At 45.6% G+C, this 16,006-nt stretch overlaps 2 protein-coding genes across 2 annotated transcripts; both read right to left on the reverse strand.

The window, feature by feature from the left end:
* Positions 1 to 324: 324 nt before the first annotated feature.
* LOC307208519 (uncharacterized protein) lies at positions 325 to 6,980 on the reverse strand. Its single transcript, XM_079963174.1, has 3 exons — positions 6,859 to 6,980; positions 5,493 to 5,678; positions 325 to 2,953 (listed from the first exon to the last, which is right to left on the reverse strand). Exons 2-3 carry the CDS (start codon positions 5,524 to 5,526, stop codon positions 843 to 845), a joined length of 2,145 nt encoding a protein of 714 aa, XP_079819300.1. The 5' UTR covers positions 5,527 to 5,678; positions 6,859 to 6,980; the 3' UTR covers positions 325 to 842.
* A 4,479-nt stretch (positions 6,981 to 11,459) lies between these two features.
* Positions 11,460 to 15,766, reverse strand: LOC307207827 (uncharacterized protein). Its single transcript, XM_079961949.1, has one exon. It carries the CDS (start codon positions 15,687 to 15,689, stop codon positions 13,566 to 13,568), a length of 2,124 nt encoding a protein of 707 aa, XP_079818075.1. The 5' UTR covers positions 15,690 to 15,766; the 3' UTR covers positions 11,460 to 13,565.
* Positions 15,767 to 16,006: the final 240 nt, after the last annotated feature.

Here is a 16,006-nt window from a genome sequence, read left to right on the forward strand (position 1 = left end):
AGGGCCCTGGTCTCATGAGGCAGAGCGTTCCACCAGGCCGGAGCCAGTGTTAAAAAGGCCCTGGCTCTGGTCGAAGCCAATCTAACTTCCTTAGGGCCCGGGACCACTAGGGTGTTGTTATTTATGGACCTTGAGGCTCTCCATGGGGCATACCAGGAGAGGCGGTCCCGTAGGTACGAGGGTCCTAGGCCGTGAAGGGATTTAAAGGTCAAAAGCAGCACCTTAAATCTGACCCTGTACTCCACCGGGAGCCAGTGCAGCTGGAAAAGCACTGGGTTAATATGCGCCCATGGCAGAGACCCCGTGAGGAGCCTTGCTGCAGCATTTAGTAGGCTGCATATTTTTAGGTGCCCGTTTGTGGGCGAACCAGGGTCCTGATCCGAGTCCCACGGGTGATCCACTATGCACACCATGTTCCAACCAGGTCTTTCTCCTTCATTTCAGCCAAGCACACCAGCACTTGATATAAGCCGATGGACAGGAAAGCAGGATTCAATTCTGCCTTGGCTGCACGGGCCTGTCCCCGTGATGGAATGGGTGAGTGCAGTCAAGACAGGATGTAACCCTCTGCCTAGCAATTGGTGCATGGGGGATTGGGACCATTTCATTTCGCAAGCGTCGGCAGCAGGCTTGCAAAACACAAGCTTGTTTCTCCCCTCCCCAACAGCTGATAGGGAGGAGAGAAAGAGGCACTTTGCTGGTCCTGGGCTTGGAGCAAAGTGCTTGCGACGCTCCTTCTGCACGGCTCCCAAATGCCTGGCTGACGGCCACCAGGGAACACTGCAAGGGATTTTGACTGGCGAGTGCAGCAAGCCACCTGCCAGTCATGCGATGTCATGACATCATGTGATTGACAGGTGGTTTGTTCCACCCACCTGTCCCGTTTGGCCCTCTTGGTGGGACCAGATAATGATCTGGCTCCCAGAGCCCAAAAGGATCTCCACCCCTGATGTATACGATTTCTCTTCCGTGTGGATTCTCTGATGATAAGAAAGGCTAACACTATTAGTGAAGCTCTTCCCACACTCTAAGCATTTATGCGATTTCTCTCCTGCGTGGATTCTTTGATGGGAAGAAAGGCCACTGCTCTGAGCGAAGCTCTTCCCACACTCCGAGCATTTATATGGTTTCTCTCCCGTATGGAGCCTCTGATGATTAGAGAGGGTATTGCTTCGGCTGAAGCTCTTCCCACAGTCTAAGCATTTATATGGTTTCTCTCCCGTATGGGTCCTTTGATGGTTAGTGAGGTGAGTCTTCTGGTTGAAGCTCTTTCCACACTCTGAACATGTAAATGCTTTCTCTCCTGTATGTAGTCTGTAGTGTATTGTTAAAGTTTGGCTACAACTGAAGCTCTTTCCACACTCTGAGCATTTAAAGATTTTTTCACTTGAATGGGTATTTTGATGGTAAGTAAGGTTGCTGTTGTGACTAAAGCTTTTCCCACATTCTGAACATTTAAATGGTTTCTCGCCTGTATGGAGTCTCTGATGATTAGACAGGCTACTGCTATGAGTGAAGTTCTTGCCACACACTGAGCATATATATGGTTTCACTCCAGTGTGGATTCTTTGATGATTAAGCAGGTCATAGCTCTGACAGAAACTCTTTCCACACTCGCAACATCTAAACGGTTTCTCTCCTATATGAATTTTTTGATGGTAAGAAAGGCTGCTAGTATTAGTGAAACTCTTTCCACACTCTGAACATTTATACGGTTTCTCTCCTGTGTGGAGTCTCTGATGACTAGAAAGACTACTGCTATGACTGAAATTTTTGCCACACACCAAGCATTTATAGGGTTTTCCTCCAGTGTGGATTCTTTGATGATAAAGAAGGCCATAGCTCTGAAAAAAACTCTTTCCACACTCAGAACATTTAAACGGTTTGTCTCCTGTGTGCATTTTTTGATGGTAAGAAAGGCTACTGCTATGAGTAAAGCTCTTTCCACACTCTGAGCATTTATACAGTTTTTCTCTTGTATGGATTCTTTGATGAGAAAGAAGGTGATTGCTCCGGCTGAAGCTCTTTCCACAATGAAAACATTTATACGGCTTCTCTCCTGTGTGGGTTCTTTCATGATAGGAAAGGCTACTACTATTAGTGAAGCTCTTTCCACACTCTGAGCATGTATATGGTTTCTCTCCTGTATGGATTCTTTTATGTTTACAAAGGCTACTGTTATGAGTGAAGTTCTTTCCACACACTGAGCATTTGTATGGTTTTTCTTCTGTGTGGATTCTTTGATGAGAGATGAGGCCACTGCTCTGACAGAAACTCTTCCCACACTCGGAACATTTATATGGTTTTTCTCCTTTATGAGCCCTTTGATGATAAGAAAGGCTACTGCTGTGAGTAAAACTCTTCCCACACTCTGAGCATTTATAAGGTTTCTCCCCTGTGTGGATTCTCTGATGAGAATGAAGCTCACTCCTCTGGCTGAAGTTCTTTTCGCAATGAAAACATTTATAAGGTTTCTCTTCAGTGTGGACTCGTTGATGATATGAAAGACTGCTGCTGCTAGTGAAGCTCTTTCCACACTCTGAGCATTCAAACGGTTTCTCTCCTGTATGGATCCTTCGATGATTAAAAAGGGTACTGCTCTGAGTGAAGCTCTTTCCACACTCGGAGCATTTATATGGTTTCTCACCTGTGTGGATTCTTTCATGCACAATGAGATGTTTCCTGTAGTTGAAGCTCCTTCCACATTCTGAACATTTAAATGGTTTCTCCCCTTCATGCAGTCTTCTAAGATTCCTAAGGCTTGATACCCTAGTTAGGGCTCTTGTACCCCGGGGGACTTTTGCCTGTTTCTTTCCTGTGTGACATTCTTCCGGCATCACAATTTCACTGAAGCCGGTGCCTTCCGGAACAACAGCTTTCTCCCTCAAATTCTCTTCTGCTTCGGTTTTCATTCTCTGCTGCTCATCCTTTTTGCTGCTGTCCCTCCCATCACCTGCAGGAATACAAAGGGAAGCCTGATCAGGGAGGAACAGCTTCCCAAATTAGGGAACAATCCCAGCCATTTACTGTGTGAATGACAGAATGGGAAAGACAGTGGGGAGGCAGAACCTGCAATATACAGGTAATGACTGATTTACACACAATTGTGCACATCCCAGGAAGTGACCCTGAAACAGAAGGCGGGGGCGGGGCAGAGCACTTTACGCCAACGTGTACGGAGACCTAGAACATAATCCCCATGGATTACAAGGATTGCCTGTATTAAAACAACCTTGGGTCTCAGGTCTGGCTCTGCAGCTGCAAGCAAGATTGATTACCTGACAGAAAGAGAGGTTCTCCTTGGCAACAGAGTCGTAACTAAGAAAGACTCACAGCAGGAGAATAACATAGCAGCTGGCTCCACTTTCCAAGGGTGCCACAACTAAGAGAAAACAAGTAGAGGGGAGCTAGAAACAGAGGGTGAAATGTAGAGATTCAGCAAGAGAAAAATACAGAGCATGAAGGAGAGAAGAGGAAGAGGGGGAAGAGAGAGCAGGGTGAGATAGAGAATGGCAGAGGGGAAGTCTGGTGGAAGCTTTACCGTATTTGTCGCTCTATAGGATGCACAAGACGCACCTAGTTTTTGGATGAGGAAAACAAGGAAAAAAATATTCTGAATCCCAGAAGCCAGAACAGCAAGAGGAATCGCTGCTTTCGCTGCACAGCGATCCCTCTTTGCTGTTCTGGCTTCTGGGATAGCTGCGAGGCCTGTATTCGCTCCATAGGACACACACACATTTCCCCTTACTTTTTAGGAGGGAAAAAGTGTGTTTTATAGAGCGAAAAATACGGTACTTTATTTATTGATTTTGTCTTCCACCTTTTTCTCCAAGGAGTTCCAGGTGCCATACTCGGCTCTTCCCAACCTCAATTAACCCGAACAACCCTGTGATGAGAGCTAGTCCCAAGAAACTCATTCTAGTGAGTTTCCTGGCCGAGTGGTGATTTGAACCTTGGGTCTCCTGGGTTCTAGTCCAGGCATAGGCAACCTCAGCCTGCCAGATGTTTTCGGACTACAACTCCCATGATCCCTAGCTTATTATTATTATTATTATTATTTATTTATACCCCGCCCATCTGGCTGGGTTTCCCTAGCTACCCTGGGCGGCTTCCAACACAATATTAAAATACAGTAATGCCTCAAACATTAAAAGCTTCCCTAAACAGCGCTGTCTTCAGATGTTGTCTAAAAGTCTGGTAGTTGTTGTTCTCTTTGACATATGGTGGGAGTGCGTTCCACAGGGCGGGTGCCACTACCAAGAAGGCCCTCTGCCTGGTTCCCTGTAACTTGGCTTCTCACAGTGAGGAAACTGCCAGAAGGCCCTCGGTGCTGGACCTCATTGTCCAGGTAGAATGATGGGAGTGGAGAAGCTCCTTCAGATATACTGGACCGAGGCCATTTAGAGCTTTAAAGGTCAGGACTAGCTAACAGGACTAGTGGTCAGGGATAATGGAAATTGTAGTCCCAAAACATCTGGTCGGCTGAGGTTGCCTATGCCTGTTCTAGCCAGACACCAAAACACACTGGTTTTACCCCAGAGGGGAACGAAAACAGAATTAGAAGGGGTTGATGGCAAGGGAGGGAGGTCTGGGGTAGAGGAAACCTTCAAGAACAGGCTGAATGAAGGGATTTGTTAAATAGGGAACCTATGTTAAAGGAAGACAGGGGGAGTGTATGAAGAAGCACTTCCTGGAGGAAGCAAAACTTACAAACAAGACGGGATCAAAGGTGACAGGCAGTCTCTGAAAGCAAGAGAAATTCTGGGCTTCTGACAATCCTTCAGATAGGCAGAGGGGGAAGGGAGTGACTAGTGCAGCGGCGTAGCGTGGGTTGTCAGGACCCGGGGCAAGGCAAGTAATTTGCGCCCCCTAACCCGGGGCAAGGCAAGTAATTTGCGCCCCCTAACCCGTGGATTTGCGCCCCCAACCCGTGGATTTGCGCCCCCTAACCCTAACCCTAACCCCCAGATGTTGCACCCGGCCCCCCCTGCACCCCCCACGCTACGCCACTGCTGTAGTGCAAATAAAGCAGGGGACCCTAAACAAGTGGGGAAAGGGTTTTAAAGAAAGCATAGAGGAACAATTTATCGTTCAATCCATTTTGGACCACTCTGGTCCTTTGTTACACAGAAAGGCCAGGGTGGTCTGGAACGTAATGGACAATAAATTACCGTATTTTTTGCACCATAACACTCACTTTTTTCCTCCTAAAAAGTAAAGGGAAATGTCTGTGCGTGTTATGGAGGGAATGCCTACGGGTGGCATGCCTACAGATTTTCCTCCTCTAAAAACTACGTGCGTGTTATGGTCGGGTGCGTGTTATAGAGCGAAAAATATGGTACCCTTTCCCCCCTATCTCATGGTTTTATAAAACCTGAGTCTGGAAGGATGTGGCATGGCTGCAGGAGGGTCTTCATACAGCTAATTAAAAAAACAAACCACCAATACTCCCTGCTTTCAGTAACTCAGCTAAGAAAAAGAAGGAGCCTTACCCACAAAATCCAGATTTCCATAATTCTCCTCCATAGGTTCCCTGTGCAGGGCCCTCTGGCCTGGATAAAGCAGAGCCCGCTCCTCCTCTGTGGAAAAGTGCACAGCCACCTTCGCAAAGATCACGGGACCTTGAAAGCTGGAAAAGGAGCCTTCCTCTCGCAGATTGCTGCATCCCAAGAAGGATACTGTAGAGGGGTAAAAAGGGGCAGAAAAAAGCCACCACAATGAAAACACTCTGGTTTTCTTTAAAGTCCACTCCTACGACAGCTGAGTACCATCCTCACCCAGGCCTCTCCCCTTAATAATAATAATGATAATAATTTATTTATACCCCGCCCATCTGGCTGCGCTTCCCCAGCCACTCTGGGCGGCTTCCACAAAAATATTAAAATACTATAATACATCAAACATTAAAAGCTTCCCTAAACAGGGCTGCCTTCAGATGTCTTCTAAAAGTCTGGTAGTTGTTGTTCTCTTTGACATCTGGTGGGAGGGCGTTCCACAGGGCGGGTGCCACTACCGAGAAGGCCCTCTGCCTAGTTTCCTGTAACTTGGCTTCTCGCAGTGAGGGAACCACCAGAAGGCCCTCGGAGCTGGACCTCAGTGTCTGGGCAGAACGCTCCTTCAGGCATACTGGGCATCTTGGGGAAGGGCAGTGGCTCCGTGGGAGAGCACCTGCTTTGCATGCAGAATGCCCTGGGTTCACCTCCAGGTTTTGCTGGGGAAGAAGATCCTGTGCCTGCTATTGGGGAGAGCCGCTGCCAGTCCGTGTGGGCAACACCGTTGCTCTGAACAATGGACTGGGACGCAGGGAGATTTGTGGAAACCTCCATTGTGCGATTCCAGTCGCCTCCTTTGCAAGATGCAGTGGGAGGCGGATTCCAGTGGGAGGCTTCGGGGGGAAGGGAGGAGGCTCACGGGCAGAGCACCTGCTTGGCATGCAGAAGAGCTGCTGCCAGCCCGTGCAGGCAATACTGAGCTAGCTGGACCACTGGTCTGATTCCGCGACGGGGTTTTCCTCCCTCCCTCCCCTCCCCCACCTCCCTCATCATCCCCCGAGCGGCCCCCGAGGCCCCCTTTGCGGCCTCCAGAAACCTCGCCCCTCCCCCGCTGCACCCACCTCAAGCGCCGCTCGACCCCCGTCCTTCTCCGCCGCCGCCCTCCGCGCCTCTCTCGCTCTCGCCCCAAGGCATGACGGGAAAGCCAGTGCCGCCGAGCGCGGCTGCCACGAAAACTCACCGTCCCCGTGGCGGGAGGAAACTACGACTCCCAGCAGCCACCGCGAAGGGAGGACTTAGAACGCCCAGCCGCTCCGCGCTGATTGGGAGGGGAGGGGGAAGAAGAGCGGTATGTTGCTATTATTACCTTCTGGCTTGTCGTGGCGGCTCCCGGCCTGCAGGTGGCGCCGCGCTCTCGCTTCCGGGAGGATTCGCCCTTTGCGGAGAGTTCGGCTCCCGCTTCCTTTCGCCTTCCATTCAAAGATCCCCTGGAGTGGGTTTCATTCATTGGATTGGATTATATTTCTGGGCCACTTTCCATTCAAACGGACCCCAAAGCTGCTTACAAGCATTATATAACAACGACAAGATAGAACATAGTAGAACATCTCAAATACAACATCAATCATATAGAATAATTTAACAATTCATCAGTGAAACAATCGCAATCTCAGGGCAGCAGGGAGTTTGGGGGGTTGGAGCTTTGGTTCAGTCCGGACCATTCATTTTAGTGGATTGCACTTCTGGTTACCTGTATATCAGATTTGCACGGAGGAGCAAAACCGAAGGTGTCAGGGCTGCTGTAAGCCAGGAAACCTAGGTCCGTTGTGGGCAAATTTTTAGAAAATTATGTTTTCAAATACATGTTTTGTGATGTGCTAGATTTGCCCAAAAGGGAAGTCAAAAATTTGAACAAAAATGTGTGTAGTTTCAAGCCAGGCAAGGATTTTGAGACACTCGCGTAAAAATAATAATAAATAATAGAAATAGAAAATAAATAATTATTATAAATTATTATTAAAACACTCCTTCTTCCCCTCCCCCCCTCCCTGCAACAGCAATTTTAAAAAGTTTTTTAATACGGCTGTTTGTTGCAGGAGCATTCCTGCACAAAAGAGGTGGAGCTTTTTGGTTTTTCTTTTTAAATGTGAAATTATGGCCATTGACCTGAAGTATTTCTGATGAGCTCAAATATAAGTGTTTAATTAAGCTCATAAATGCTTTCTCCAAAACCTTGCACTTAAGCAGTTGTATAATAAAACTCCTATGTAGGCAAATACTTCTAGTGAAATAGGTAAAAAGGTAAGGTAAAGGACCCCTGGATGGTTAAATCCAGTCAAAGGCAACAGTGGGGTTGCGGCCCTCATCTCACTTTCAGGCCGAGGGAGCCGGCGTTTGTCCACAGATAACTTTATGGGTTATGTGGCCAGCATGACTACCGGTAAATCTCTTCTGGGAGCCAGTGTGGTGTAGTGGTTAACAGCAGTAGACTCATAATCTGGTGAACCGGGTTTCCGTCTCCGCTCCTCCACATGCAGCTGCTGGGTGACCTTGGGCCAGTCGCACTTCTTTGAAGTCTCTCAGCCCCACGCACCTCACAGAGTGTTTGTTGTGGGGGAGGAAGGGAAAGGAGAATGTTAGCCGCTTTGAGACTCCTTCGGGTAGTGATAAAGCGGGATATCAAATCCAAACTCCTCTTCTTCTGTGACGGAAACTAGAGTGCATGGAAATGCCATTTACCTTCCCGCTGCAGCAGTACCTATTTATCTCCCTGCACTGGTGTGCTTCCGAACTGCTAGATTGGCAGGAGCTGGGACAGAACGGGAGCTCACTCTGTCATGGGGATTCGAACCGCCGACCTTCTAATCGACAAGCCCAAGAGGCTCAGTGGGTTTGACCACCCGCGTCCCTACTTCTAGTGAAATATTTAATTGACAGAGAAAAAAAGATTGGAGCAGCAGCCACTGCAGCCAGCGGCGTAGCGTGGGTTGTCAGCACCCAGGGCAAGGCAAGTAATTTGCGCCCCTAACCCCTAACCTGCCGCCGCTGCCAGCTTCTTCTTGCTGCTGCCTGGGCTGGGGTATTTACGGTAAGGTAGCCACGGCGGCAGCAGCGGGTCCGTGTCAGGTGATCTGAGGCGAGTTGCCGCTGGCGCTGCCGCCCAAACAACGCCGCTTGCCCGGAGGAGGAGGAGGGCAGAGAGGCGAGGAAAATGCAACATGGCCCAGCAGCTGCAGCAGCAGCGGTGACGGCAGGGCTGAGGAGGGGCTGCCTGGCGCGCCCTCCGCGGCCCTGACGCTCGGGGACCGTGGCGAGCGCTGAGAGCCGCTGCCTGCCGGACGCCTTCAGCCCGGATGCGCACACAGCTCGTCGGTTCCGCGAGACATGGGGCTCTGCTACAGCCTGCGCCCGAGGCTCTTCGGCTACTCCGGAGGCGGCGAGCGCCCCCCCCCCAGATGTTGCGCCCGGTGCGGCTGGCCCACCCTGCACCCCCCACGCTACGCCACTGACTGCTGCCCATGGTCCAATTGCAACAAACACTGAAGTCACCTCCTAAAATAATAGTACTGGTTGGAATGGATTGTAACACTTGCAGAGTGTTCTTTAAAAAATTGATCGGCTCGGAGATCCAGGAGTACACTGAGCAAAAGGCAAGTTGTTCAGTTAACAGTGTTCCATTTACATGCACATACTTCCAACTGCTTTCCCCCCTAAAAAAATGTCCAGGGGCACTTTCATTTTCCTACTCATATTGAAAAATACTGCCCCTCAATGAGGCCAAACTTTGATTCAAAAAATGTTTAGGGGTATGCATACCCCTGCTTCCCCTAGAAAAAAAGCACAGAATACTTCCCTTTAGGATCTATCAAAATTTTATTAATAACAAGTGGACATTTCTTAATTACAACCATGGCAACTCTGCAAGGTTTTGAGCCCCCTATGCAAACCTTGAACACAACGGCCCCGCAGGTTCACCAAATTGGCTCAAAGTAGTCTTATTAAGCTTTTTTACATTTCCACCAAGCACAGTAAAATGTCTCTTATTTTTCAAACCTCCAGCAAACATTTGGAACTCATTTCTACTTTCCAAATTATTTCACAGGTTTTAAATACCAACAGAACCTCATTTTATAAAATTTCTCTTGTAAATTTTGACCCTTTGGTCCATATGTTGCCACTGTTCCATCTGTATATTATAACATTTTTTTGCCCATTTAATCATGCATGCCTTACTTAGCTTCTTCTTGCATTTCAGATTTCAACAAATGCTGATACATTTTTGCAACATGCTCGTCGTCTGTCTCTCTTTGGTCTTTACCAAGTCTTTTTATCCGCCTTTTCTATCAGATCCCTTTCATATTGTGATCTCTGGTTCATAAAACCATTTTGCCTAGCTAATTTAAACATTTAATTTTAATTGATGGTATTGAAGCCATTCTGTCACTGCATAACAAGCATCAGCAAAGGTCTGTAGCTTAAAAGTTCCATTTTAAATCTTTATCTCTATCATTTTCCCATCTTGCCTAATGTGTCTAAGCAAAACGTCCACGACCAAAATGAAAAGGAACAGGTAAAACAGCCAGCCTTGTCTAGTCTCCTTTTGTATCTCACAGGGTTTTGTCAATTCTCCATTAACAATTATCTGGGCTGTCTGTGATGTATAAATGAATTTCATCCATTTAATGAGCCTCTTCGGGCTTGAATAACTCAAGAGAAGCTATGAGCTATGTCGTGCAGGGCCACCCAAGACGGACAGGTCATAGTGGGGCATTGGGACTAAATGTGATCCACCTGGAGCAGGAACCGGCAAGCCACTCCAGTATTCCTGCCAAGAAAACTCCATGGACAAAAACAGGCATATAAAAGAGACCCTGATGTTGGGAAAGATGGGGGGCACAAAGAGAAGGGGACAGAGGATGAGATGGTTGGACAGTGTTCTCGAAGCTACCAGAATGAGTCTGACCAAACTGCGGGAGGCAGTGGAAGACAGGAGTGCCTGGCGTGCTCTGGTCCAGGGGGTCATGAAGAGTCGGACACGACTAAACAACAAAAATTAGCCTCTTTAGGTATAAGTGTAATGTTGGCCTCTCTTCTACTATCTGGTACCTTACCACTCTGTAAAATATTGTTCATAGTCCATTGCAAAGGTTGTGAAAGCTCATCTTCAAAACATTTATAATAATAAGCCAATAGCTGATCTGGTGCTTTTCCTTCTTGATGGCCTCAGATAATTCCAGAATAGTTATATGACCATTCACAATGTGTCTTCGAGAAATTGAAATCTTTGGTAAATGCTGTCTCTGTAAATATTCATCTTCTTCTTTTTTCAAAAAAAGAAATCGACCTTTATACAACTTAGAATAATATTGATGGAATGCTTTTTTCATATTTGTCTTATCTGTTATTACAGCATTTCCTTCTTGCAATTTTAATATAGCTTTCCTCTCTCCTTCCGCAGCTTATACACCAAACATTGCCCAGTTTATTAGCAAATAAAAAAATATGTATGGCACAATTCAATATCATTTCTGCAAGATAGACATTGCAAGCATAGAAAACTGTCTTTGCAGCATCTTAATTTGCCAAGTAATATTTGTCTAAGTTGGAGAACATTCCAACTATTTCCCCTCTTGTCTAATCTCAGGCATAATTATTTGTACTTTTTTCCTGTCTTTCTTTTGAGTAAAGAATTGTGCTGTACAAAAGGTTTGCTTGCATCCGCAACCATTTGTATCCCTATGTCCTTACCTGAATTATTCTCAAAGAATTATTTCAGCTTCTGTTTGCAATCCTGTACAACCTTTTCCTGTTGCAGCTACATTTCACTGAGTCACCATCTAAAGAAACCATTTTTTTCTTTTTAAAAGTCACTATAACTGGATTATGATCTGAAGAAATCTATGGCAATATGTCAACTTTATCAACCCCAGTAGCCAGTGTTTTAGATAACCAAAGTAAAGCAACACATTTACAAAATGCTGTTTATTCTTCATTTTGGGTATGGAGGTCTACAACCAAAGTTTGTCCAGCATACATACCTTGTTCACCAGAAAGTATCAACAGAGTTGAGAATGTATATATAAAACAACTCACTTTCTTTTCTTCAGTCCTGTTAATCCTCACCTAGGTTCTTTTTTTTTCTTTCCAGCTGCGGATTGTTTATTGCACAAGAAATTGGCGTCACTGAGGCAGGATGATGCAGTACAAAACTATCCAGGATCCCCATCAAAAGCTATTGCAATTCTTTGTATCCACAGACATTTATATACACATTTTTATACACATTTTATATACACACTTACAAACAAACGAACACACGCACACACACACACACACAGTCCAGCTCTCATATGCAGACATACACCTTGCTGTGAAGGCTTGAGGCATCCCCACCCTTCGCCATGTAGCCATAGGACACACACGCAGATGTATGCCACTCCCACTCTTGCATCTGGTCCCTGTTCTCAGGGTGTGCCAGCCACACATACTCCAATCAGAGGATTTTTTTTAAAAAAAACACCATCCAGAAATAAAGACAGGGGATTCTTCTGGTTCGCCCCCTGCCCCTTCTTCCTGCCTTTTAGTGCAAAAAAGTTCAGAGTTCTGCACTTGGGATAACCTGTTTTGTAGACATTCAAGGTAAAGGCTTCCCCCTACAATCTCGCAGCTCACTGGGCACCCAGAAAAAGAAGATGCCACACTTCCAACAAGACTTGGAACAGCTCAGATCAGGAGACTCATGCTTGCTGAAGCCTGGTTTGGCCTCCCCTGCAATCTGGCCAAAGGCCATCCTCTCTCCTCCTGAGGGCTCTTTGTCTATAGCCTTTAGGGTTGAGTGGGGTACCCATTTGCTGCTTTGAACAGCCCAGATCCTGCTCCATGACACAGCTGGGGACTGCCTGGGGCCCTGCCCAGTCTTCTGCTTCATGGGTTTGGGGAGGAGAGGAGGCTGGGATGTGGGCCAAATCCTGCCCACTGCTCTCAGACCTAGGTTCTTTTTTATTCAAAGTTTATACCCTTTCCCCTGTGTTCCTTGTAAACAATTCTACATGCAATTTCTCCCCTTCAAATTATGAAATATCCATAGCTAAACAAGTTACTTAGTCCATTCCTTTATCACCTAATATTGTATCTTCAAATCTCCACTTTCTGTTGTGATTGCTGTGATTTCCTGGCCCCATCTTGTATTTGTGTTTATTCAATTTCAGATTTAAATTTGTCCGTAAATCTTTGTTCTTCAGAAGTAAAAATTACTCCCTCTGGTATGTCCCATCTAGGCTGGATTCTTTTCTGTTACAGTTTACCTGTAAAAAAAAATTAGTCTTCTCTCTTATGGGGAACCTTCAGGGTAATCTCTTTCAGCACAATTACATCTGTAGTGACCATTTTCAGCCTAGTATCAAAATGTTGCTGCAAGACTTGGTCTCCTAGTTTCCCCCCCTAACAAAATGTAAAAACGCTAAGAAATACAAATATATCAATTGATGCAGAAGATTTTAGAAGTTAATGTTCAATTGAAGCAAGACCATTTCCTTCCAGAACTAATGGATATGCAATTGGAAAATGATTGTGGACGATTATTTGACTACATGATTATAGCAGCAAGACTTTTATTATGCAGAAAGATGGAAAGATTTAACATTACCTGCTATGGAGGAAGCGTTGTGGAAATTACTGGACTTGGCTGAGATAGCAAAGCTGACGTGCTTAATCACAGAAAAACCATTCTTATTTAATAATTATTGGAAACCCCTTATGGGCTTTTTGTGGGTGGGGGGAATGAACTTGTGATATCTAGGTTTGGAGATTGAACAATATACAGGTTTATGGAAAGTATAATTTTGGAGTGAAAATTTTGAATAATTGTTTATATATAGCTGACAAAGAAGGAATTGGAATCCCTCCCTTCTTTCTTTCTTTTTCTCTTTTGCCTTTTTAAAAAGATATTTTGTATTTGATACTAATCTTTGTATCTCTTCTTTACAGCTTCAATAAAAATACATTTTTTTTTAAAAAAAAAGAGGCCTTATTAAGAAAAGGATTTAATCACACACGTGTGTAAAGTTTCTCCCCTTAGTGGTTTCTTTGATGTTGAGCAAGATTTGATTTAAGACGAAAGCTCTTTCCACACTCCTTGCATTCATACGGCTTCGCCCCTGCATGGGTTCTTCGATGCTTAGTAAGACTTCCTGTTTGGCTGAAGCTCTTTCCACACTCCTCACATTTATATGGCTTCGCTCCTGTGTGGATTCTTTGATGCTTCTTAAGGCTTCCGCTGCAACCGAAGCACTTTCCACATTCCACACATTTAAATGGTTTCATGCCTGTGTGGATTCTTTTGTGTGCAGTTAGGTTTCCTTTTACAGTGAAGCTCTTTCCACACTCCTCACATTTAAATGGCTTTTCCCCTGTGTGGGTTCTTTGATGTTGAGCAAGAAGCGATTTAAGACAAAAGCTCTTTCCACACTCTTTGCATTCATACGGCATCGCCCCTGCATGGGCTCTTTGATGGGTAGAAAGACTTCCTGTTTGGCTGAAGCTCTTTCCACACTCCTCACATTTATATGGCTTCACTCCTGTGTGGATTCTTTGATGCTTCTTAAGGCTTCCGCTGCAACCGAAGCACTTTCCACATTCCACACATTTAAATGGTTTCACGCCTGTGTGGATTCTTTCGTGCGTAGTTAGGTTTCCTTTTATAGTGAAGCTCTTTCCACACTCCTCACATTTATATGGCTTCTCCCCTGTGTGGGTTCTCTCATGAAGAGAAAGAGAGCTGGCGACGGCAAAGCTCCTTCCACACTCAACACATTTATATGGTTTCTCCCCTGTGTGGATTCTTAGATGTATAATAAGATAGTGTTTCTTACTGAAGCTCTTTCCACACTGCGTGCATTCAAAAGGTTTCTCCCCTGTGTGGCTTCTTTGATGTACAGTAAGGAGTTGTCTCTGGCTGAAGCTTTTCCCACACTTATCGCATTCATATGGCTTCAAACCTGCATGAGCCATTTTATGCTGGAAAAGATTTGAGCTATATTTGAACCTCCTTCCGCATTCTACACACCCATACAGCTTCTCCCCTGTATGACTGATTTGATGGGAACTAAGGCTTCCGCTGCAACGGAAGTTCTTTCCACACTCCATACATTTATATGGTTTCTCCCCTGTATGGATTCTTTGATGGAGAACAAGGCTTCCGCTATGGCCAAAATTCTTTCCACATTCCAAACATTTATATGGTTTTAGCCCTCTGTGTATTTTTAAATGTCTAGTTAGATAGCTCCTGTTTCTGAATTTCTTTCCACACTCCACACATTCAAAGGGCCTCGACGCTGTGTGGATTGTTTGATGTTTGTTGAGTACTGAAGTACAAGAGAAGCTCTTTCCACATTCCTTACATTTATATGGTTTCTCCCCATTGTGTGTTCTCTGATGTAAAATGAGGTGCGCCTGTTGACTGAAGCTTTTCCCACACTCCATGCATTCATATGGTTTCTCCCCAGTGTGGCTTCTTTCATGGACAGTAAGGGCTCCTTTCTGACAGAAGCACTTTCCACACACCAGGCATTCATATGGTTTCTCACCTGTGTGGGTTCTCTGATGTACGTTAAGGGCTCCTCTCTGAGCGAAGCGTTTTCCACACTCCATACATTCATATGGCTTCAGCCCTGTATGGGTTCTTAGGTGCACCGCAAGTTTTCCAGCATCTCTGAAGCTCTTCCCACATTCTATACAATCATATGGCTTCTCCCCTGTGTGGATTCTTTGATGGATGGTAAGGGCTCCTGTTTGACTGAATCTCTTTCCACACTCCACACAGTGATATGGCTTCTCCCCTGTGTGAGTTCTTTGATGTATAGTGAGGATTTTGATACAACTGAAGCTCTTTCCACACTCCACACATTCATATCGCTTCTCAACTCTGTGAGTTCTCTGATGTGAAGTAAGGTCTTGCCTTTCACTGAAGCTCTTTCCACACTCCTCGCATTTATAGATCTCCCCCCTTGTGTGGATTTTGCAGTGTCTGTTTAAATTTGATTTAGATGTGAATGTCTTCCCACAGTCTGGGCACTTTTCCCTTCTTCTCTTGTGGTCTTGTGGAACAGGGAGTTTGCGGACGTTGGTGCTCTGAGAAGCAGAGGTTTTATTTCTCTGGTTTCCCACATTCCTCTTTCGACCCCTTTTCTTTCCAGCCATTTCTCTTCCAACCTGTTTTTCCGCAATGTCACTTCAGAAGACTGTCAGAAATCGGCTACTGTTAAGTTGTGGGTTGACATAGCAGACGACACAGCGATTTCTCCAAAGCAGCTCTCTTCACTACATAACAGCTACTATGGGGAAAATGAAAAGGTGGGTATCCTAGGAGTTCAAGATTTTAAAAAGGAAGTAAATATTCCAGTTTCTTCCCTTACTCTACAGTTTGATGTGAAGTATGGTTTTCACTACAATTGAAACTCTTTGTACCATTCATGTGTTTATAAGCATTCTTCCAGGTGTGGAATCTCTTATCCTTA

The sequence above is a fragment of the Podarcis cretensis genome (genome assembly GCF_951804945.1).
Source record: "Podarcis cretensis genome assembly, chromosome: 2".
Taxonomy (NCBI): domain Eukaryota; kingdom Metazoa; phylum Chordata; class Lepidosauria; order Squamata; family Lacertidae; genus Podarcis; species Podarcis cretensis.